At 38.6% G+C, this 25,367-nt stretch overlaps 1 protein-coding gene across 1 annotated transcript in view; it reads right to left on the bottom strand.

Moving 5' to 3' along the window:
* Positions 1 to 25,367, bottom strand: part of SLIT3 (slit guidance ligand 3) — a gene marked incomplete at its 3' end in the record, with an annotated part of 512,561 nt that overhangs the window by 23,272 nt on the left and 463,922 nt on the right. Inside the window, exon 7 of the mRNA XM_015429462.1 lies at positions 361 to 432. Within this exon, the coding sequence (XP_015284948.1) occupies positions 361 to 432 (72 nt within the window). The remainder of the gene's footprint in view (positions 1 to 360; positions 433 to 25,367) is intronic.

Here is a 25,367-nt window from a genome sequence, read left to right as displayed (position 1 = left end):
GAGGCTTAAGCCCCTTCTTCTTCATGCTGTGGTCTTAATCAAGCATGATACTCCAAGCACACCTTGGATCCAAAGTCCTCCTGGTGACCACACCTCAGCCACATGGCCTTTGTGACATGTGAGTTAGCCCTAAGATAACTAATTCTGCATGGAGCTAGACTCCTCTTGCAGCTAGACATACTGAGTGAAACTTGGCCCTAGCTACATGCACTGCGGCAGCTTCTGGTGTTTTCCATCCATACAACCCCACTTTTAACTGAGATTTTCCCCACACCACATAAATGAAGCGAAAGAGAAAGAAGACTAGAATGCATTATCTTTTGATTCAATCTGTGGAGAGTTTCAGTGTGGAGTACTCACAAGGTCCTGATCTTTGGCATATGGTTGAAGCTGGTCAGAGGGATGCGAGTAATGTTGTTGTTGTTGAGAGTACTATTTAAACAAAAAACAAGAGAAACACACATTGAGATTTCTATTACTTTGACAGTGAAATTTATAGAATATGCAACACAGAAACAATCAGAATGAAGCTTTAGAAGGCATGTAAATTATAAATATCAATAAATGAAGACAGAAATAAAACTACCAGCTCAAAATAGTAAGGTGAACAAACAAAGAAATTCTTTCCAATTTATCTGAGGATGAATTTAGACTAAAATTGTAGACTCCTGGCTGGTGTCTTTCAAATTAAGTATTTGGAAGTATGAATATTTTATATGTATGGAAGATTTTTATATAAATATGTCATTTTTGTTTTCTTTACAGAAAAATTCTGAGCCATGAGTGCCCAACAAATTCAGCCAGCTATCACTTACCTCTGTCCTAATGAAAATACATGTAGATTTTTATGGGATATTTGTCCTTACGTTAGTATACAGGGGGGAATTCCAGAGCTATTTCAGCTTGGAAAAAGTACAGGGTTGGGGGAATCTCAACCCAACTAGTGGCCAAGTATATCATGTAATCTGGTACTTGGAAGTAACTTTTGGGCAAGAAGGGGACTGATGGGGAAAAGGAAGGCTCCAAAACAGTTTCTGTATCCTTGCTCTATTTGCAGGAGCTTGACTCCAACCAATATGTTTAGGAAATAACCAATTGAAGAATATTCCCAGAAGCGAACAAAATCAAACAAAGTGTCTGAGCATATAACTCAAGAGACTATGAAGGTAAGGCTTTCTTTACAATGATCTGTTTCACTCTTTGGAAGCGAACTTTTTGTATCAGTGTTTTATATGTGAAAATAAGCACAGGGTTGCCAACCACCGGTGGGGCCTGGAGATTTCATGGAATTACAAAAGATCTGCAGACAACAGAGATCAGTTGCCCTGGAGAAAATAGCTGATTTGGATATTGGCTTCTATGGCATATCCTACAAAGTCCCTCCCCAAACCCCAGCCTCATATCTCTACGAATTTCCCAATTTGGAGCTGGCAACCCTACACACTATTTTTTGTACATGACAGTAGGATTCACTGTTGATTTAAAAATATTTAAAGAATCATATGGTATTAACGACACTCATTCCTATGTATAGATTCCTTTTTACTGAACCTGTCAAATTCTAATAATCTTGGTCATCTGGACATCAGTTGTAATCGCTGGAGATCTCCAGGTGGCGCCTGGAGGTTGGCTTATATTAACTTGAGGTTATGCAGTGGCAGCTAAGGTAGAAAAGCACCTCCTCCTATGCCACGTTTTCTGGATTCCAAGGGTCTGGAAAGCGGTTCCATAGCCAACTCTGGGTTGGGAAATACCTATAAATTTGAGGGGTAGAGCCTGGGGAGGGAAAGAATGGGGAGGGACCACAGCAGGGTATAATGCCAGAGTCCACTGACCAAAGCAGCCATTGTCCCCAGGAGAACTGATCTTGGTCGTCTGGACATCAGTTTTAAAGCTGGAGATTTCCAGCTGCCACCTGGGGGCTGGCTTATGTTAATTTGAGGCTATGCAGTGTCAGCGAAGGTAGAAAAGCACCTCCTCCTATGCCATATTTCCTGGGTTCCAAGGGTCTGGAAAGTGGTTCCATAGCCAATTACAAGGTTGCCAACTCTGGGTTGAGAAATACCTGTAGATTTGAGGGGTAGAGCCTGTGGAGGGCAGGGTTTGGGGTGGGGAGGGACTTCAGCAGGGTATAATGTCATAGGGTCCACTGCCCAAAGCAGCCATTGTCTCCAGGAGAACTGATCTTGGTCATCTGGAGATTAGTTGTAATAGATGGGAAATTTTCTGTAGTGGAAATGATGTGCTGTGGCTGGGGAACACGGAGATTTCTGGGAGATCTCCAGGCCCCACAGGGAGATTGGCAACTCCATGACCATTTAAGGGAAGATTGGAATATGTATTTTACCTCAGGACACATTCCATGACTCCCAACAGCAAACTGTTTAGAATGTTAGAGGCAAAGGCCAATCAGGTTGCATACGCAAACGATCTCTGTGTTCTGACTGGCTATGGGGGGGAGAGGAACAACAAACTGTTTGGAATGTTGGAGGCGGGACTCAGGCAACGCAGCCAGTGGATAGGGACAGCTTCTGAGTGACACAACATGGAGCCAACTGATTTAGGAGTGTGTGGAATGTTCAGAAAGTGCCACCCCACTTCACAATTATATATAAGGAGAGATGGTATTCCCTTTTAAGTGTCATTTCAAAGGGTAAAACAAAAGAGTTCCTGTTTTCCCCATCAAGTTCCTGGGCTGGGCTGAAAGCCAAATTATATTCCATGTGACAGGGTGGGACAAACAGACTATCAAAAACACAAATATTAACACACTATTTGGGGCTGCTCAGTCACAGCAGGGAACAAACTTTTTGGTGGGCAAATCTATCTTGCAGTGGAGGAGTGATGGGTCCGTCATAGGTGGCATAGGTTTGATTCCTGCTCTTCCACAAGCAGCTGCTGGTGTGACCTTGGGTCACTCATAAGTTCTTCCAGAGCTGTTCTCTCAAAGGCAGTTCTCAAGGGAACTCTCTCAGCCCCACCTACCTCACAGGGTGTTTGTTGTGGGGAGAGGAAGGGAAAGGCCATTGTAAACCAGAGTGGGCTTACTTCTTCTTCGGGTAGTGAAGGGAGGGGTACAAAAACCAACTCCTACTCCTCCTACTCCTTCTTCTCTGCTTTCAGTGGTCAGGTAGTAGGATTTTTTGCCCGTCTAAAACTGGCAGTACATCACTTTCATTGTCAGCAAGTATTTATGCCAGTGCAAGACTAGGGAGATTGGTTTTCATCTTGTTCTGTTTATAACTTTTTATGTCCAGTAATTTTTTTGTGTGTGTCAAACATTTTTAAGGGGATCAACTTGTATTCAGACTTGCCTTCCTTTCAAGCAAACACAGTACCTTAAAAGCTGGAAGTTGGCATTAGTTACCCCTATTTATAAGAGATCCCTCCAATTACAGGCTAATTAATCTACCTGCTCTATTGAACAAAATATATGCTGATTTTTTAACAAATAAATTAAAAGATTTGCTGAAAGAATACAACATAATTTGGCAAGAGCAGTTTGGCTTTTGGAAAGGATGTAAATGCATACAATACTGTTTGTTCCTATCGACTCTCATCAATAAATACATTAAAACCAATGGAGAATCTATATTTGCTGCCTCTGTTGACCTTCAAGCAGCTTTTGATTCTGTATCCCACACTCGTCTATAGGAAAACTTGAACTCCACCTCTATTCCTAAACTGCTATTGGCAGTGATTGAGAATTTATATACTGGGAATGTTCTATGTGAATTCATCTCTGAGATCAATAAGAATTGAAAAAGGTGTACAGCAAGGATGTGCTGTAGCTCCACAGTTATTTTTACATATATATAATTTCTTCCCATATCTGCAAAATAATACTCATGTACCATATTTAGCAAAGCAACTTCTACCAGTGCTTCTATATGCCAGTGATTTAGTTCTTCTCAGCTGAACCTCGATTGGCTTGAAGAAACTCATTAATGATTTCTGTGTCTTTTGCAATCGTGAGTTGTTAACAATTAATTTTGCCAAAACAAAGATTCTGAGATTCTCTAAATCAAAGCATTTGAAGGACCATCCCTGGCAAATTTATGGAGAAACTATTGAAGAAGTTAGAGAGTTTAAATATCTAGGTATTGTTTTTAATATGACTTATCCTGGAACTCCCATATAAACTCTGTCATAAGAAAGAACCAAATGACATTAACTACTCTCAAGAAATTCTTTTATACCAAAGGTGGCCAATGTATCCCACTTCTGTTAAAATTATATAAGGCCATCATTCTTCCCTTTGGAAGTTTACAAATTGCTCTATGCTTCCCCAATCTGGCCCAGCGAACCACTGCATCCTCTTGATAAGCTCCAGCAAACCTTCTTCTGTAAGATCCTTTCTCTTCCTCCCAGTGTATCCTTGCCGTGGTGTGGCTAGAACTCGGATTCCCTCATATTTTAACAATAGCATAGTACCATGCTATCAAGTTCAAATGATTACTCCATGAGTCTAATGTTCTACCATCTTTACTGCAACTAGTAACAGCTGATTCTTGGTTGGGAACTTGTCTTAGCCCAATTGACTCAAAGCTTGCTATATTAAACCTGAGCCTAAATTCCAAGGATTCACTGAAACAATCCTTGTTAATTGTACAAAACCAATTATTTAAAAAAGATTGGGCTATGCTAAAACTCAAAGCTGATCAGAAATGCGCCCCTATCTGCTTCCATTTATCTTATCAGAAAATGTTTGCATTGTCTAAATATTTCTTTTAATTAACAGCCCCAAAATATCACTGCTTTTTCATGTTACTTAGGTGCAATGCATTACCTTCTACTGAAATGAAGGGCCGTTTCAAAAGAATCCCTCTCTGAGAAATGTTTTTGTACTTATTATAAGGCTCAACTGCCCATATCCTTTTTTAGCTGCCTCCATTATAATTCACCTCACAACCAATCTATTACTCCCTGGACTGACCATCTAAAGAACATTTCTGAACAACAGAAACTAAAGCTTTTACTATCAAGCAAGATGAAAAAGCGTACATGTGATTAAGCCATATTTGTCTATGCAGCTGCACATTACTTATAAAATACTCTGTCATATGGCTTGTAGGCTGTTAAATCACAGGGAAAGGAAATGAAGGAGGAGGAAGAGGAGGATTTATACCCTGCCCTTCATTCAGAGTCTCAGAGCGGTTTACAATCTCCTTCCCTTCCTCTCCCCACAACAGACACCCTGTGAGGTAAGTGAGGCTGAGAGAGCTCTGAGAGAACTGCTCTTGAGAGAACTGTGGCTTCCCCAAGGTCACCAAGCAGCTGCATGTAGAGGAGTGGGGAATCAAACCCAGTTCTTCCAGATTAGAGTCTGCGCTCCTAACCACTACACCAAAATAAATAAGTACCTTAAAAGAACATGTGCATTTGCTTTGTGATACCAGGATATATTGAAGCATTAGATGGAGAGAGAATATTGAACATATTTTGCATATTGACTATGCAGCGTGTAGAGATGTACACAAGCATCGTTTTAGGAATACCCTCCCCCTTGATGCTTGCTATTTACTTTCTCTAAGGTGCCAGGCCAAAACACATCAATTTACCCAGGCTTTTAATGGGGAGGGGTATTGTATTAGCTTTTTAATGGTATTTTTCTGTTCTATGGATAATTTTTATGCTGTTTATATCCAATGGCTTGTTTTTAATATTGTGACATGACAGAGCAGGTCTTTGAAGAGGCTGCATAAAAATATCCTAGATAAATGAATAAATGACTAAATACATAAATGGATAATGGTTACCTCTCCCTTCCTCTGTTAGCATCAGCAGGTTCATAAAAATATTTCATTCATCTTGAATTTTATCTTGAATATACAATTGCTAATTTTGAAAGCCTAAAACTATAATCTCTTACATCATGCTTATCCCATTCTGCTTTTCAGGAGCTCTATTTCCCCTTCCATTTTATCCTTGCAACAACATTGTGAGGTAGGGTAGGCTCACAAAGGTCATCTCAAGGTCATCCATTGAACTTTATGGCAGAAAGGGGATTTGAAAACACATCCCCTAGTCCAATACTCTACCCACTACATCACACCAATCCTAAATACACATAGTGAGTGCCACTGAAAAAGATGAGACCGAAACCTGATCTACACATGGAGCAAAACGACGTGGAAATTAAGAGCCAGATGGAACCATTCAAACTATATGTGAAGGATCAAAAATTCATAGTCTTCCTCCATAGACAGACAGACAGACAGACAGACAGTCAGACAGACATTTCTTGCAAGGCATATGCTGCACAAATACCTTACTCTCAGATACACCATTTATTTACAGGAAATTTTTTATATAGGGCAGCTTTCAAAACAGAATCCACCACCAACAGCCTAATGTAGTAAAGTCTATTCTAACACCTCAGGTTTCCACCAACTCATACTATCACATACATAGATCAGGCATGACTCTCAACAATTGGTGAGAAATGTTTTTCTCCTTTGTTGCAAACAAGTGACATCAGTGCTATAAACTACAGTCTTTTTTTCTGATCATTGTAGAACAAACCTGAGGGATGTTGGAGTGACTGTTAAGACCTCTGTACAAATAATGGGGATGTATCTGGGGTCGATCAGAAGAGATAAAAGAAACTTCCTGATTTAGAACACAACTGGTGCTGCCTATTTGGAGCTGTCAGGCTCCAGAAGTGAAAGAGATGAGGCGTTTTAACACAATTACCAAGTTGAACTTCTGGTTTTAAAATGTTTGGGAGCAAACAGGCAGGGCATCTTCATTCCCCACTGCAAGTAGCTATAAGGAGCACACAGTTCCATTCCGTTGCTCTTACTTAGATTAAGTAACATAAGCAATTACGAACATACATGAGTAATGCAATTGAAAGCACCTTATGACATTCCAATAAAAAACAGTTTACGACAGTTTTACCAGCAATGGAATCAATCTGGGAGAAAAATAATAGCTTAGAATTAATTTTTACAGCAATGGTATCAATAAAAACTGTGATCTAAAATAACATTGTTATTTTAAATGCCTACATTAAACAAGGTGATAGGTGACAATATTAATAGAGAGTGAAATAAGTTCACAATAAATTGGTGGCGGGACATCACTTTATTATTGAAAAGCCCATTAACACTGGTTAAATATTTTTCGTATGCCACAGCAACAACAGGAACAGGCTTTCTTTCTTGTATTATAAAGAAAAGATGCACTACAAAAGTCTTTTTTCTCAAGGGACATAGCTATGCATCAATAAAATATGTATGGCCTTTCCTTGTTATGTTGGTTTTGACCAAATGTGTATTTTATAACCCCTAGCACTCGGTCAGACTTGAAGAAAAACTTTCGTTTATAAAGATAACATAAACTCTGATTTTCTGTTGCATTTGATTTCTGAAGCCGATTACCACAAACAACTAATCAAATTGACAAATGATATGGTAGATTAAATTTTTGATTAGTGCTTGTTCAGCACTAATGAGTATCCTGCATAATTACCCGGGTGCTGTTAGCCCTTCAAACCTCTGGATAATAAGCACCAGGCTTCTTTTGTTTGGCTTTTGGCTCTGCTACAGACATTAGCACAATTCTAATCTGTTGAGAAATACTCCAGCCTGGGGGATATGTCCCCTACAGAAACTACACAGACCAGGTACTTTTGCCTTCTCTGTCTAGTATTTTGTGTGTGTTTGTGTGTTTGTGTGTGTATGATTAATGGGCAGTATTCACTTGGGAAAGGTTTAGATCAGTTCTTGCATTTCTCAAAGAAGTAGCAATTAATGATTAACTCATTGTCTGTGCTTGCCTTGTTTCTGCTTTCAATTTCTTCCTCTTAGAGCTCACTAAAGATTGATCTTCGAAATTTACACTTCACTCACTTTACTTTTATCGGGATTTTGCATTTTAAGGAAATCAGGTCAATTCAAGCCAATGGCAAGCCTTATTTTGTAGCAGGTAACTTCCTATAGTTTCTGAAGAACCTATAATACCTTTTAACTTCCTTGTCTCCTTAGAAGTAGCCCTGTGCCTCTTTCTCAAACTGTAATTAATCCAAAGCACAACTGTCCTGTGTATATCTCTGTACTAAGTAATTCTGGAAACAAGACATTTGAGGATGGCTGATTAGTAACAGCAACAATGGTCATAGTACTAACGAGTATAACATTTCCTTCTGCCTCCTTCAATTAGAGCACTGCTTCATCACAGTATTCTTTTCTGTCAAGAGTTGTGTGTGTGATATCCACAACACCATGTAATTGACCTAATGCAACAATATCATTTGTGTTTCAGCAAAAAACGTATTACAAATTATGTGCTGTGTAAATTTGCAATGTTCCAGGGACTGGTGCTAATCCTGTCACACATGCTTTACATGACTTTAGTCATTTACTGTCAAGTGTTAATTGAATTATGGGGAAGGCTATACAGTTTGAAAATACCTAAATTTATTTCAGAAATATCCCAGCATGTTATAACAATAATGCTGAATTCTCTAAAATGACTCCTGATTCTGTGCTCACAGTATTCTGAAGCACCAACAAGGGCCAACCCTCCCCTCCTCCCCAGTGAATGTGGATAGATTTTTATTGGAGTGGTAGGCTGGAGCACCAAACAGGCACCTGCACTGTTCTTACCAGAAGAGGAGAAAGGACAGAAGAAAGGTGGCTAATCCGACATGAGTGGCGGCTGATTGGAAAACAGCTGCTTGCTATTTTATTTTATGATGCATACATAACTTAGTCTGAATCCTACCACTTTTGTGGGAAAAGTGGGTAATGCTGATGGAAAGTGGATTGGACAGATCTTTTCCAGTGTTGGGGCAAGTGTTTGGCATTCACCATTGCTATAGTTTCTTCTTTCCACCACCTTGGAGCTCATTCACAGCCTTATGCCCAAACCCTAAACCCTGAGTGGGGGGGGGAATAGGAATGTACTTTTGTTCATTTGGGGAAGGGAAAGGGTTCTGTGAGAGAAATAAATATCTGAGTGGTCAATTAATAGAAAAGGAAGTACATTTTTGAGGAATCTATGTGGAAAATTAATTTGAGTGGGGAGGAGGCAAGTAGGAACTTGATTTGTAAAGAAAAATATTTTCAGCATATATATGGGGTAGGTAAGGTTTGGCTGGTGCATTAGAACATAAGTAGATCTTTGACTGTTCCAACAGCAGGCAGTAAGACATGTGTGGAATCTCACAAGGATAGCACAAAGGCTTTCACGGTTGTTTGTCCATAGCATTTGGTGTTCAGTTTTTTGTAGAAAAAGCCCAGCAGGAACTCATTAGCATAAAAGGCCACACCCAACAGCAGAAATGTATTAGCATATTAGGCCACACCCCTGATAGCATAGCTCATTAGCATATTAGGCCACACACCACATGTTACCAGAAGTGTGGTCATCCAGCCACACCCACCTTTTGCTTCTTATTCTGTTTACTTTGTTGTCAAAACCCTGGGCTTTTTTTTGTAGCAGGAACTTCTTTGCATGTTAGGCCACACACCCCTAATGTAGCCAATCCTAATGAGTTTCTGCTGTTAGGTGTAGACTATTATGCTAATGAGTTCCTGCTGGGCGTGGCCAACTCAGGAGCCAGCCGGAACTCCGTTCCTGTGTATTCCTGCCCAAAAATAGCCCTGGTGTTCACAGATATATGGGCCTGTGAACATATTTTTATCTATCTATTTATCTATCATGGTTAACAGCTGAAGAGAACCATCCTTTATAAATCTGGATAACGCGTTGGGACATCCATCTAAGATTAGCTATCACTACACCTGGTGGCACTGAATTATTTCATCTCATTAGGCATTGAATGAAGATGTGATATGTACAGTATTTCTGTGTGAGACTGCAAATGTTGGTTCACTTAACATCAATGATACAATGATACACTGAAGTGATTATAAAAATTAGTTTTTAAGTATTTACTGCTATTTTTAAACTGAATTATAGGTTTCTTGTTGTTAGATGATTAGATTATCACCAATGTGGTTGCTTATTTTTAGTGCATTTTAGTGCACTGAAAGATTATTTTGAATTGTTTTTATTGTATGGTGTGGGCTTTATTCTCTCCAGCTGAGAGAGTCAATGAAAAATATCTTAATGAATAAATAAGCACCCAAACTCTTAACATACCCATTTTCTGAAGCCATCTTTGCAAACAGCTATAATTTAAAGACTATATCAGCTGACCCTGTAGCTATACATTAGGCTTAGATGCTCAAATAGAATTTCATCCCCCCCCCATGAGCAGTCCCATCTCTTCTGACAAGTGAAATTGCCGAGGTTTATAATTACCCTGGTTAGGAATATAAAGTTGTCCAGCTGCTAGTGCTTGAATAAATCAAGTGTTATTTCCCAGAACACAAAACAAGATTCTTCACATTTTTACAAAACAGCATTCAGGCTTACCAAGCTGTTCTGTAGGCTTGTGTGCAAAAGATTATTCAAGGAAAGAAAGCCTTTCATCAAATAGTGTACTACACAAAGTGATTCCCCCCCTATTTTTGTCTGTCATTGGGAGGGCAGAGACTTGACACTGGTTACAGTTCAAGTATTGCTTTATCTATATTCACATGAACTAGGAGGGCTTACAGAGGGTTTCATCATTTATTTGTTCATAAAATTTGTATGCCCCCTCTCCAGACCTGCTTAAGGCAGCTCACAGTCAAACAATACCCATCACTAAAGCACTAAAACTTGTCACAGTTCCCATCCTAAGCTACATTGTCAAATGAAGGACCAACAGTATGAGTTTTAGTGGTCCTGGGCCCTATGTCACTAAGCCCAAATCCCTCAGTAGAAGGACTCTTGAGCTACACAAGCCTGGGCTCCAGGAAATTATATTACAGTACCTGGTCCTGCTGACAGTCTAGCACCTCCAAAACCCTGGACTTCCTGGTCATTGCTCAAGAGATGAGACAACACACCCTGAAAGAGCTCCTAGAAAGGTGTTAAGAGTGCTAGCCAGCAAGTCAGGAATCTATCCCTTTAAGATCAACCATTCTGCAGCAAGGGAGAAGTAACTAGCAAATAAGGACAAAAGAAATCAATTGGATGTTAGGCTTTGGTGCAACAAGTTGTTTGCTTCCCATTTGACTCAAGCGACAAATTTCTGTGGCTAGCCATCCTTGCTCTTGTGAACTGCATTCCTGATCTTGAACAGAGCATATTGCCTGTGATGCCTGTTGTTTCTTCAGCTGACAACAATTCTGCGATATGAAACTCTGACAACCTTATGAACTGCAAGGGAAGATTTTTCTGAGAGGCCTCCAAGGATCTTGTAAATACCAAGTCAATTCTAACTCAAGTTTAGGGAAGTTTGCCCATTACTATGTTTGACCATGTGCTGATTTGCACAAGGCTTCAGAGATTCCCACAAGTTACATTTTGCAAGGAGGAATGAAAAGGTTACTACAAATTCAAGAAAATGAAAGACCTGCTGGGTCATGTATCTGGCTGAAAAGTTCTAAGCAGTCTATTTCACAGACTTTGTTCTTTAAGAATATTTAAAAGATGCCTATATGCTAAACACATTTGTATAGTTAAACGGTGAACTGTTCTGTGTTGTTGAGAATTCAACAAACATCTTTTCAAACAGAAAGATTTGTCACTATACTTAATTGCCAATAAAATCAAGAAAACAAACAGAAAGAGATTACTCAGAGAAACAAAGACAACACATTTCAGTAAAAACTAAAAAAGGAAGGAGGAAAGCAAGAAAGCAGGAGCTCCATTAAGGTATGCAGGAGAAATATCCCACATTTTAGATCACATGAGGCCATTATACATTATGCATACAGCCAATTACAGATTATACAGCCAATTTAAAGCATGTGAGACAAAGCCTCCCGGCCTGAAACTTGTGGAGATGATGATACGTTAAAGCAGTGGCTTTGAATTTGCTGTCTGATGAGACCAGTAACCTGAAAATAGTACACTTCATAGTCTGGCATTGTAGTGTGATGATGTACACCAAAAAATTAAACCATTGTTTCTCATACAGGGATCCAAAGTTTTCTGATAGCCCACAAGGCTACTTCAGGGGGGTCCATGAGTCCTTTGTATGGATAGATGCTGTTACTGACAGGTGGCTGTCCTGCCCTTCTTCAAGTCATGCCCCAATCCACTGTCACTGTGCTGAGCCATAGCAACATCCAATAGGAGAGAATGCTAGAATGCTGAGGGGGAAACTGTGTGTCGACTGGACACTCCGAAGAAGAAGGAGAAGAAGAGAGGAGGAGATTGGATTTATACCCCGCCCTTCACTTGGAGTCTCAGAGCGGCTTACAAACTCCTTTCCCTTCCCCTCCCCACAACAGACACCCTGTGAGGTGGGTGGGGCTGAGAGAACTCTGACAGATACTGCTCTTTCAGGAACAGCTGTGCCAGAGCTTGTGACTGACCCAAGGTCACATCAGCAGGTGCAAGTGGAGGAGTGGGGAATCAAACCCGGTTCTCCCAGATTAGAGTCCGCACACTTAACCACTACACCAAACTGGCTAGATGGTCCCTAGCAATACAATCTGTGCTCTGTGACTGGAATTAGAGGTCACCGAGTGGAATGACAGCCACTGGGGGTAGCAGAAGTATTCTCTGGCACCCAGGGATAAGAGATCTGTGCCAGTAGGACTGAGGGAGCAGTGGATCATGGGGATTTTAGCAGGGGGGGGGAGAGAGAAAGAGAGAGAGATGGGGTTTAGGGACAAATAAAAATGTTTTAATCCAAGCAGGATATATTCAGGTTGCTGAAATTTGACAAGCCCCCATTATCATGACCATGATGACATTACTTTCAGAGAAAACCTGGAAGTGACAGCAGTAGCTACAGAAATCACTGGAAACTCTAATGGCTTTACCATAGAGTTTCTGGCAATTCTCAGAACTTCTGCTGTCACTTCTGTGCTTTTCCTGGTAATGACGGCATCATGTTTGTTCCACTGCCCCTCCACTGTGTCCCTGCCTTGACATGCCCACTGGTTGCCAGGCTTGGCAACCTATAAACAGTTACACCCTTCTAAGTGCAGAGGATTTAGAGAGGTGCAACTCTGCTTAGGATTTCATCATGAATCTTGGTACTAGGACTGGAGAGATCAAGTTTCAAATCCATATTCTTCCATGAAACTTGGTGGGTGACCATTAGCGAGTCACACTCGCTGTCAGCCTAACCTGCCTCATAGGTTTCTATGAGAGTAAAAAAATGGAAAGGTAAAAACCACATCCACTGCCTTTAGCCTCTTTGATAAAGGGCAGGATAAAAATGCAATAAAGTGGTTTTTCTCCCCTTCCTTTATCCCCCAAAATGTTTCCAATATGTTAAAAGGTATTATTTACCATTTGGAATTATATAAACCAAGGGATTCTTCACTTTTAGCCTTGACAGGGAACAAAGGCTTATGAATATAATAGAAATGGCCAATGTTCATTAATTTTAGTAGATATTGATAGCACAGTTAAAGATAAATCTGAAAAGCCTTTTGAGTTTGGTCACAAAGAAAACACATTTAATATATTCATCAGCTATACCTATACTATAACTATGTCCATCCATAAACTGATACTAGCCTTACTTGCACACTGTGCTTGTGGACCTACACAAACTCTTTTTCTGGCAGATCTCTATAGCTTTAAACACACTTCCTTTAGTCAAAAAAGTTCAAAGCTGACATTTCCTTAGCTTGCACCTCAGATTGCTATTGCCCCTTGGTGTTAACAACATTTTTGATTTTTCAAGTGCAATGGAAACTACATTAAGGAACATCCAAGAAATATTTTCTAATCATTTTTGTTACTTCAATTTGTACAGGGCAGATAGAATAGGAAGTGTGGAAGGGGGAAATCTTTTAACCACCTGCTTTCGTAAACTGACTCATGCAAGCAGTTTTACCCAAAATATAATGAATACCATCTTGGAAACACGAGACTTCTTTTCAAATTACTGACAGTTTATTATTTTTCTTTTTCTGTCAGCCACATGAAAACTCTCTTTACTGTTAAAGACCCAATGTAAGAAAGTTAATCTCCATAAAACTTCTGCACAACTGGGTGAGCAGGAGGGCAGAATATGCATCAGTACATTTTTATTTTGCCAAGTAATCGGTGGAATACAATATATCTCAAATACCTTTGAGCTGCTATTTAATGGCTTAATCAGCATGGGATTAATATGAAAATACTTTTTCTTCAAACTTCTTTATACAAGACTAATATTAAGTGAATTATTTCATACTAGACCCATACAAGAAGGAAATCGCTTATATATTACCACCAGAATAAAAGAGTAGATAATTATATCTCTACAATATTACAAGTTTTCTTTGATACAACCCCATCCTCCCAAAAAGTAGTTCATGTTGTCTTCAATTAAAATAATAAAATTATCTTGGTACTTACTAGTCTTTTCATTCAGGACCATTCCTATACAGGATTGCATATACGGTTGCATATACAACTCCATATATGCATCATTGGATTATACATTGCTCACTTACTATATAGCAATTTAGTACAGAATGTACCTGTAATGACTTGGTAAACTGTTCATTTGCAACGTCCTTAAATTTAATGAAAAGTCTCTTTATTCCACATCTACTCTGCATTAGAAATGTGGGTTAACAGGATTGCAGTAAACGTCTTCTTACCACTCGTCAGATATTAGAAATTTGCCAGATTGCATGCCACAGTGAATTGCACAGTTGGAAAAAGGTCACCTTTATTCTTTCTTGATTTCTGAAAAACTAGTTGCAGTGTGCAAGGTTTGCATGTATGTGTGTAATTCGATTCTTAAGTCTTCAAAAACAATGGCTAATTATTTAAATGCCATCCTTCCGGACTTCTGGTTTTTGGCGGTACAATGGTGGACGCGACCCTGGGGTGCTCCCAGGGTCACGATCTGAATGCCAGTGGCTGGGGGGGGATTGTCCGCTACCCCCCCTCCTAGCCAGGGGGCTTTTGAGGGATTGCCTCTTCAACCGGATCGATGCCGGGGAATTGAGGCTTCCCTCCGCCCCAAAGGTCCTACCGCTGTGCGGCCAAATGGCTTAAGAGTCGCTGACCGGGACAAGTGCGTAAAGATCGGGCGAGATACACATACCTTAAGTGGGTCTGGAGACCAACGATGAACTGTGAGTTGAGTTGAAAGCAGAACACCGATCTTTGCTGAGAAAGCCCCTCTGATTTAAGCAAGCATGGGGGGGGGAACTCCCAGACGCAAAAGCCAAACAGAACATTTTAAAAAGAGGGTGCTGGATGTAAAAGCCATACAACTGATTTAAGAAACACAAAAAAGTGTTTGGGTGAAAAACAGAGACTTTGGCAATTTTTTCTAAAAGTAAACAATCCTCAAAAAATGGCAAGGCAGAGATGCAAGAAAGAGAAACCATTGTAGCTTAAACCTCCTTCGGGAAGTAGAAGCCCAAGACTGAAAGCTACCAATGAGCTTTCACAGCTATTAGCTGAATCATTGCGCTCTCTGCTGGACCAGATGACAAACATCAATCAGCAACTGGTTAATTTGAACCAGAACTTTGCTGCAGAACAAAGAGTGAGACTAAGAAATTAACAGAGCAAACAGCAGAAACACTGAAGGAAGTTAATGCCAAATCTAAAAAGGTGAAAAAATGTGTACAGGAGTTGGAAAAGAGAAGAATTACTGATGAATCCCAGCTTTTGCAACTACAAATGGAAAAAACAAGCTTTATCCTGAGATTCCAAGGGGTTTCTGAGACAAAAGGATAGAATCTAAAACAAGTATTGGGCGATTTACTTGCAATAGTGGCAGATTTGAAAACGGAATATCGTCAAAGCGAAATGGATGTAGTCTACAGAGCATATTCAGAATACATTAAGAAAAACAATCTGCCTGGAGAAATAGTGGTTAGATTCTCTAAAAGACATATGAGGGATCAAATCTTGAAAACAACATCAGGTATACCCCTGAAAATCAACGGTAATACCATATGGATACTAAAAGACATTCCATTTGAAATTAGAAAGAAGAGGAAGAAATTCAAAGACTTGGCATTGTTTTTACAAACAAACAACATACAGTACAAATGGTTGGTTCCCGAAGGCTTACTCTTCAGAATAAATGAGAAAAAATAAAGAATTGACTCTGTTAAGAAAGCAAAGGAGTTCTTGAGGCAGCAACTGGGAAGGTCTGGAGAAGACGACAAAGATGACGACCAGAGTAAAGAAAGCGGTGAAATCTCTTCTTCAACATCGGAGGAGGTCTCTAATTCGGAGATGGGGGCTGCAGCCCCCAAAAGAGACTATGATTTGAGGAAAAGAAATGCCAAGAAATTAGATGCTGAGGAACTCTGAATTCCACCTTTAAGAAGCTATATCTAGTTTCGATGCTTTTGTGATTGTCTTAAACAGTAATTGATATCAGGTTTTGGGGAATATAGGCTATAGTTAAATATTCAAGCTCATTGTATTTTATAAGCTTATGTAATTATCTTCACTACTTGGGTTTTTAGTGGTTAACTTTCCTTTCTCCCGTAGATATTAGATTCCCTCCCCTAATTTCTTTGTAGTTTATAGAAATGCAATTAAAAAAAACCCTTCGGGGGCCCCCCAAAAAAGTCATCCTTCCAATATCAATTGTTCAATCGGTTTACAGCAGACCCCATAAGTGATTTTACCTGTGTAACACACAAGGGCGTTAGCGTAATTGATTGTATGTTGGTATCAACAACCTTGCTGCCTAGAATTTGCAACTTCAAGGTGGCCGACTATATGGGAGGCAATCATTTGCCCCTTCAGCTAACTATTTCAATCATTCCTGATTGTCTGTTACCACCTAGGCTTGCAATTGACTTGCAACAAGGAGGAAACTCTTTCAGACCAATAAGATGGTCTCAACTTCTGGCCTCCAGTTTCATCTGAGACTGTGAGTCTTTTAATCATGCAAATGCGTTCAGGCAAAGCTCCAGGCCCAGATTTAATTCCAGCAGATCTCCTAAAAGTAAACCCCACCTGGTGGAGTAGATTTCTAGCCCCTCTTTTTACTCAAATCAATGAATCTGGCATTATTCCTCAATCATGGAAGCATGCAGTGATAGTTCCAATACATAAGAAAGGCCCAAAAACAGTTCCTACTAACTATAGGCCTATAAGCCTGCTTTCAGTAATAGGCAAAGTGTATGCAGCTTTTTTAAATCATAAACTGCTGGACTGGATAAAAACAGAATCTATAATTTACCCTGAGCAAGCGGGATTTAGAAATGGAGTCTCAGCCTTAGATCATTGCGTGGTACTGTATCATCTTGCCGATAAATACTCTTCTTATTCAAAGGGTTCCCTTTATGCAGCATTTATGGATCTCAGGGCAGCATTTGATTCAGTCCCCAGATGCCGCCTCTGGGCCAAATTGTCCAAAACATCTTTAGACAAGATACTTCTTTGGCTGATTTACAAACTATATGAGAATCCTACTGCACAAATTCGTTGCGGAGTAGATGGGCAACTTACAAATACCATTCATCTCTCTAAAGGCGTTAAGCAAGGATGCTTATTAGCCCCCATGCCTTTTAATCTTTATATAAATGATATAGTCCCATATATTTAAAAAAACCAGTCTGTCATGCATCCATACTAGCGGGACATGAAGTACCTACTTTATGCAGATGATGCGGTGTCATATATCAAAAAAACAATCTGTCACGCACCCATACTAGCGGGACAGGAAGTTCCTATACTACTTTATGCAGATGATGCAGTGCTGCTATCCAGATCAGAAGTTGGCTTGCGTAAGCTAGTGAATGCTTTTACTGATTACTGTATCCAAGAGGGGCTGATGATCAATTATGAGAAATCAAAAATAATGGTTTTTTCTAACAAACCTTGTTTAAAACAAAGATCATGGAAGGTTAAGGGTGGGGAGATAGAACAGGTGTCTCATTTCAAATATCTGGGGATAGTGTTCAGCTCCAGTCGCCATTGGAAACATCATATAAGAGCAGCAACTGAAATCGCTAAATCAAATTCTAATGCCATCCTTAAATTCTATTATTTAAGAGGCGGCCAGTATGTTTCAATGGCCATTGCAGCTTTTAATGCGAAAGTTTTTATATGGGGCTGCTATCTGGATTAAAGAAATTTCTGAATTATCAGATCAGATCCTTCTCCAGTTCCTGCATAAAATTGCAGGAGTCCCTAAATGTGTCGCAGGGACGGCACTTAGAGAAGAATTCGCACAATGCTCCTTTGAGTCAAGAGCCTGGAAGGCAGTCTTTAAATTGAGACTGAAAGTTCTTTATATGACACCTAATGCTCAAGGAGGTATTCTTTATCTTTTAAAGGGGGGTAATTATAAATGTACGTGGGCAAAACATATAGATAACAAGCTGGAGGGGATTGGTCCTGCCCCTACAGTGCTTAACAATTTAAATTATCAAGGAGCGCTAAATTTGATGAGATTGAGGGTGACAAACATTGACCGACTCAGCACTTCAATTCGTGCTAGGCGAGTATGCTCCAACTCTGCCTTAGGGATTGTGCCACGTAAGAAAATTCCCTCATATATGAGCTTCCTTACATTCCCTAGATCTAGATATGTCTTCACGCTTGCTAGGTTGGATGTTTTTCCAACTGTAGAGCTAAGTGGTTGTTTTGCTAAAATACAGACTGTGTGATTGTGGATCAGGTGCAACAGAGACCTTAGATCATCTTATGTTATTTTGCCACCAGTGGATTGGCCCCAGATCCTGTTGGATTACTCCTATTTTACAAAGACATCACCTCCCTATGGACCCCCTGGGTGGACCCTGAGGACCCTGAAACGACTCGCTTGGTGGCAAAATAACTTTCAATAGTGTTATTTTTAAAGCGGCTTTGAAATGTTATAAGTAGTTTTATGTATATAATTTCAAATTTTTAAACCTAATTTCCATAATATCATGGGATTTTATAGAATTCATTGAAGTTTATAAAATGTGGTCTGATAATACTGTTCGAGAGTATGTTTACTAGCTTTTTTTGTAAAGACGTTTGGTCTAAATTATCTTGTAATTATATGTAATGAATTTTATAGTTGCTGTTTGTATGTTTGGCTTAAGACCTCCGGTCAATGAAGCTAATAAATGAAATGGAAAAAATGGAATCGGTTTACAGCAGCAAAAACATAACTATAATGAACTGTAACTGTAACTAGCATAGCAGCGCAGTCGTTCAGGAATAGGAGAAATCCTGTAATCAGACTGAAATTTGAAGAATTCTGTAGTCAAAGTTGGTTGGAACGATCACTTCAAAAGGAAAAGTAATTCTGACATGCAAACACAAACAACAAAAGCCTAAATTGAAAAAGAGTTGATCAACAGTTTTCGCAGTTCACAGGACACAGTTTATATACCTGTAAATTACCATTCATGGCTCCTTCCAGTATCAATGCTGCAGCCAAGAATGAACATGCCACTGTTGCAAATGACTATCCATATACTTCACGTTAAGTTTTATATTTGGTGTAAATCTACATATATTCGATAATCACTGTAGGTTTAAGGATTTAATCACCTGAGCTGCAGGAACCACAAAGTAACTGCAATATTTTCAACAGAATGAAATTATTGAGCTTTCTGTTTGTTGGCTTACTTACCAGAAATAAACTTTGGAAATTTTAACCATTCAGTGTCCTTATTTTAAGAAAAAAGAAATGTGTGTGTGTGTGTGTACACCTCAGTTAGTTATTACAGCATACTTAAGCAATTTACAATGCCAGTGGAATCCTAAATCTGTTGTGTAACGTAACATACTGTGGGACCCACAGACCACATCATAGTCTCAAAAACTACTATACACGGCTGTGATTTTTCATGAACTGGGATGCATTAATATAAGAAAGAATTTCCCCCCACACACACATCTCAACTCAAAAAGCAAAAATTAACTGTGTATTAACTTTAAGGAAATAAGATCCAAAGTTGCTGTTCTGCTCATACCTTGAACGCATACCTTGAATAGACCTTTGTTGGTCTTAAAAGTGCCACTTGACTCTAAATTTGTTCTACTGCTTCAGACCAACACAGCTGACTCCCTGGATCTATGTTCTGCCACTGTAATGGCAATTATGCCAGTGGGACAGCACTTCTGAAGGAAGAGTAGAGAGTGTGATTTTTGCTCATGCCTCTTCCCACTGCAGATCTCCACTTGCCTCCCATCCTGTTCTTGGTTCCTTTGACTTGCCCCAAAGAGAGTTTCAGGAGCTGCAGCAGCAGTGGGAGGCAGAGAACTCCTGCTCCACCAGCTGGCTGTACTTTGGATCCAACCCAAGATCACTAATTACCAATTTTCACAGCTCATCCTTGTGGAATAACTTATTTTCACTGGAGAAATGCAATTTTTATTGCCTGGACTAGACTTGTATGGACTGTACCAGTTTTTCTCTACAAAATGTAGAAGTTTGCATCTGTTTTAACAGCCCAAAGTGCTGATGCTGGAGTATTAAATGATGACAATTTCCAAGGGCTTTTTCATTGTATGGACTAGACTTGTCTGGACTGTACAAGGTGGTTTATAAAGACTAAAGACCAAAATTCCACCTCTTAATTTAGTAAATATTCCTCATAACTTTCTCTCAGAATTGTAAGGAAGCCAATATATCTACTTCTGGTTTATTTTAAATGTTAAATTAATGGGGAAAGGTTACTTTCATTTCAACATGCATGTGATGGAATTCAACCAATATATATGATCAGCCTTTAAATCTGGATACCAATGAAGTTTCAACGGTGCTTCAACATTTAACTTTCCTTCAGTTTACCTGCATGCATCAATACCAATTATGCTACCCTTTTGGAAATAAATTACTTTGCAGGCATCAAGTAGCAGTTGTACTTGTCTCTTTTACATTTTGCAGTAATCATCTTGAAGATCTAGTAATTCATAAGCTTCAAGTACGATGAACTCTGAGCATCTTTGAATAATTTTAGATATATATTTAGAACTGGTGGTGAAATATTAAGAAAACCTAATTGCTGGAGTGTTAATGAGACTATACCTGCCACAGAATGCTAACAAAACATACTTCTTGCTTTACATAAAATTGAGAATTCAATAATAAGGATTAAAAATGTATTTAAAAATTATTCTTAGGTATATTAAGTCAAGGTATTTAAATCAGAAAACTGAATATAAAACTGAGGTTTATATTTAAATTCTGTTTAAAACTGCTAGATGAGAGGTAGGAGAAATGGGCAAAGATTATACACACTAGTCCATTAAATTAACTGAATTCACCTCTACAAAATTAGCACTCTAATCCTGTTAATTGCTATAGGAAATCTACATAAAGTAACTGGTTGCTTTTTTTATATGTCAGGAGTGAAGACTTATTATGACCATATCAGAGAAAGTATCCATCTTCCTTCAGTGCTGGCACTGATCCAGCTGCTGCCCTTCAGCCGAATGTCGCATTGCGGCATATAAGCTACTCCTGGCGTTGTCTCTATACTTATTCTATGACCACTAGGGATGTTTAAGAGCAAAACATAAAGTTCTCCACCACTGTTCTACTCTTGCTATACTTTGTTACTCCCAGCTATGACCATCCATCCATCTTCAGTCAATATATTTAAGAATAAATCATGACATGATCACTTTAGATTTAACTTTGTCAGCTGGGAAATTGGAAACACACTTTTTCCATCTTCAGCACCAAGTATATTACATGTACATTTGCTTCACAAAAGTGTTATTTAATTAAATAATTTGGTAAGCAAACAAGGAAGGAACAGTAAACATAAAACAAGGCATAATATTTGAAAATGATCCTATGATTTGAAGAGACAAGAATATGTATCATATATGATACATAAAAAAACAACGTGACACTATTCACTGGAAAAAACAACAACATCAATACCTTGGAATCAGGTTCTGGAAGACATACTTACAATGTACCTATCTAGCTTTGTGGATGGTGACCGCAACATAACAGACCTAAATGAAATGTTGCCCTTGGTAATACAGTTCTCATATTATATCATAGCTGTTCACAATGCCATAAAAAGTAAAACAGTTTCAACAATTAAATTGTTAATTAGCAAATATTATTATTTTCCTGCTAATATAAATAGGAAATTGCTCCATGCTACCAGATGAATGCACCACAAACTTGTAACCGAACAAGGTCATTGGTAGCAACATGTCAACTGAATGTGACCTGAATCTAGTCAACCTATCCATGGCATTCCACTTTCGGGGGGGTTTTCCCCCGACTCCAGAAATTATGTCTTGTCTTATATCCACAAAGAAAAAAATTATGTCTTGTCTTATATCCACAAAGAAAAAAATTAAACCTATTTAAGCTCCAAAATGCAATTAATTTCCAATTTTTTAGTTTCTGTTCACCAGTTTAGTTCATTGTAAGCTTCCGCTTACCCTGTGATAGAGATTTTCTCAAGTCCTTCTATGAAAATATTGGTTCTACATATTTATCACTGTATAATGAATACCCCTAAATGACTACTACTAAAAAGCTAAAAATCTTGAATATAGTTGCTGAATACTCACTGTGATCCATCTGTGTTACGTCCACAAACAAAAGATGCAGAAAAGCATTAACAAATTTAAGTCAATCAGGAGCTATTGTTCTCTATGAGTACTTACTAATACTACACAAGCATAGAAAGAAATACTTTTTGTCATTAATTTTGTGATAATTATTTCTCTTATTTTAATATTTACACACATACACAACAGGATACTATTCAATTAAGTGGAGCATGTCCTACAAGCTCAAATCTAAACTCACGAGATAAGTGTCTCACCTGAGTTTCAAATGCCATTGCAGTAGATGTGGCAAGAGATGTCTCTAAGATAACACAGACCCACCTGAATTACACCCAGCAGCAAATAGGCAGACTCTGCAGTAGATGAAGAGATAAAATAAGCTCCCATCTATTAACCCCGCCCAGCAGGCAAGCAACCTCATTTTGGTTTGGGAGAAGCTGAGTGGTCTTCAAAGATGGTGTCATAGAGTCCGCATTGCGGCACTTCATGGACTACTGCATGGCCAAACACAAATCTGAAACTGATTAACTCAAGTACTTAACCAGAAAATATGAGAGGCAGCTCTGGTGAGTGACACCATGCGGATCCCAGAAAACTAGAATGCAGAGAAACTTCCAGTACTGCCAATACAACCTCTGCCACAAAAGTAGAGGTCTCCTACAACCGCCTTATTTGTATGTTGACTTAACTATACATTGAATCTAAGCTATATGCTATATTTATTTAGCTCTCATATGTGTCCATTATTGGAGAAAGCAACAAACCATACTACATTGGGATGACTAAACTTGATAAAGATATATACTTATTAGTATATACTTCATACAAATAAAATCATGGTCTAGAATACACAGAGACAGTAACTCACATACTCTTCTGGGGCAACAAATAGTACATAAAACCCAATATAATTAATCTGTAAAACACCTTAATACTTCTAGAACAAGCCAATTATATGTAAAGTATTACTGGGATCTAAGAAGAACTCAGCTACTGCTGTTCATCTATATTACTTGATCTTGTAGCATGGATATTGAGTGGAAACGATATATATAAATTTTCATGTAGAATATTCAACTAATGTATAGGACACTGTATAAAAAGTTATTTGCACATAAGTCATTTACTAGAAATACCTTTACATATATCTCACCCACATTAGAAACCCACCTTTACATATATCTCACCCACATTAGAAACCTATTGGTACCCTGTATCCCTGCTATTCCATTTTTAAAAGTGATTATTAGATTTGGCATTAAATAATTTCAAAGGGAAGCCTGGAGGCCAATACATACACTGGAGGCAATTTCCTTTTAAACATTTTTCCAACCAAATCTCCAATCTGCTTTTTGCATCTGAGGGAGAAAAGGGAATAGTATGGTTGGGGCAGGTTCTAAGAGGAGAACTCAGGAAAAAAAATTAAGGGTATGCATTTATCAAATAGATGGATCCATCTGCACTACAGCTTAACTGTTCAGCAACTGTATGAATTTGATTAAATAGTCATAAAAGAGTTTTAGAAAATTCTTCAAATAAGCACAACACAAATAGAAGATAAGCATTCTACAGAATAATCAGTATGACCAGACAATGAGTAAGATACAGAACTACATTGACACCACCAGTTATTCCCCCATTGTGCCCACAAATGGTGGTTGGCACTTGAATGTGAGTTACTTCAGACCAAAACAACTACAATTCATTTTAAAGTATGGGGAAAGTCTTGTTTTCTTCATCAGTTGAGAGTATTGGGCTTTTCTTATGATGGAATATGGAATCTTACTGCAACATACTCCAGCCAGAACCATTTAACATGACTGCTATGAGGTGTTATGCCTAGCATTACATTGTTGTTATTCAGAGACTACTGTTCCTGGTGGTACTTTTAGAGTGGTAGATTTTTTTTACAAAGCTGCTGTCTACAAATAGTAAAATGCAGAGCTGAAAGGGAACACAGAAACAGCACCTTAGAGACCAGCAAGGTTTTGGGGGTATAAGCTTTCAAAAGTAACAACTCCCTTCATCAGATACGTGTCAAAACTCCGTCAGATACAAGTTGGAATATCTGACAAAGGGAGCTTTGACTATCGAAAGTTGTCTAAGGTGTTACTGGAATCTAGCTGTTCTACTGTAGACCACCATGGCTACCCTCTGAAACTATCTTCATGGAAATAATCTGAAATTAAAAACACACTGCACTGTTGAGGCAAGAAATCAGAGTTGGAGCTCCCAATAGCAAGAAGGAGGAATGCTCTGTAGACAGCTGATTTTGGCCAGTGAACTGTCCATAAAAACGTAACAAAACTATTCTTACTGCCCTAAAAGGTATTATTTCTGCTTCATATACCTAAACATCTTAGGTTCTGTCTATGTAGGATATTCTAAAAATAAAGAGTCTGAAATCAAAATTCTAGCAACTATAGATAGTTCATTTTCTTCCACAACAATATTGAAACTCGATCAATTGTCACTTCAACTGCTTTGTATTTGTCACTTGTACAGTGTGTAGTCTGGGCAGGCCACAGTTTAATGACATATCTGAAAATCACAGCATTTCAAGACTCTAACTCAGCTACTACAAAGGAACAACTCACAAAATCTGAAACACCATTGTGTCACAATGTAGTACTGCCACTCTTATCACATGATTTATGATGGTAGATTAAGGAAAGACCTGCACATTATGAACCTCTTGTCATATTGCTAACAATTTCACTTGCATCATAACTGTAACAACTGGTGTTTGGGCAACTTTAAATACAGTCACACAGTAAATTCAAAACAATAAAATAAAATTTTAAAAATGAAAGTTTTAAAAAAGTTTTTTTAAGTTTTTTTAAAGTTTTTTAAAAATGGAGGAGGTCAGCAAATATATA

Source organism: Gekko japonicus, unplaced genomic scaffold, assembly GCF_001447785.1.
Source record: "Gekko japonicus isolate JY-2015 unplaced genomic scaffold, Gekko_japonicus_V1.1 scaffold212, whole genome shotgun sequence".
Taxonomy (NCBI): Eukaryota; Metazoa; Chordata; class Lepidosauria; order Squamata; family Gekkonidae; genus Gekko; species Gekko japonicus.
This window is presented reverse-complemented; position numbering and strand designations above follow the sequence as displayed.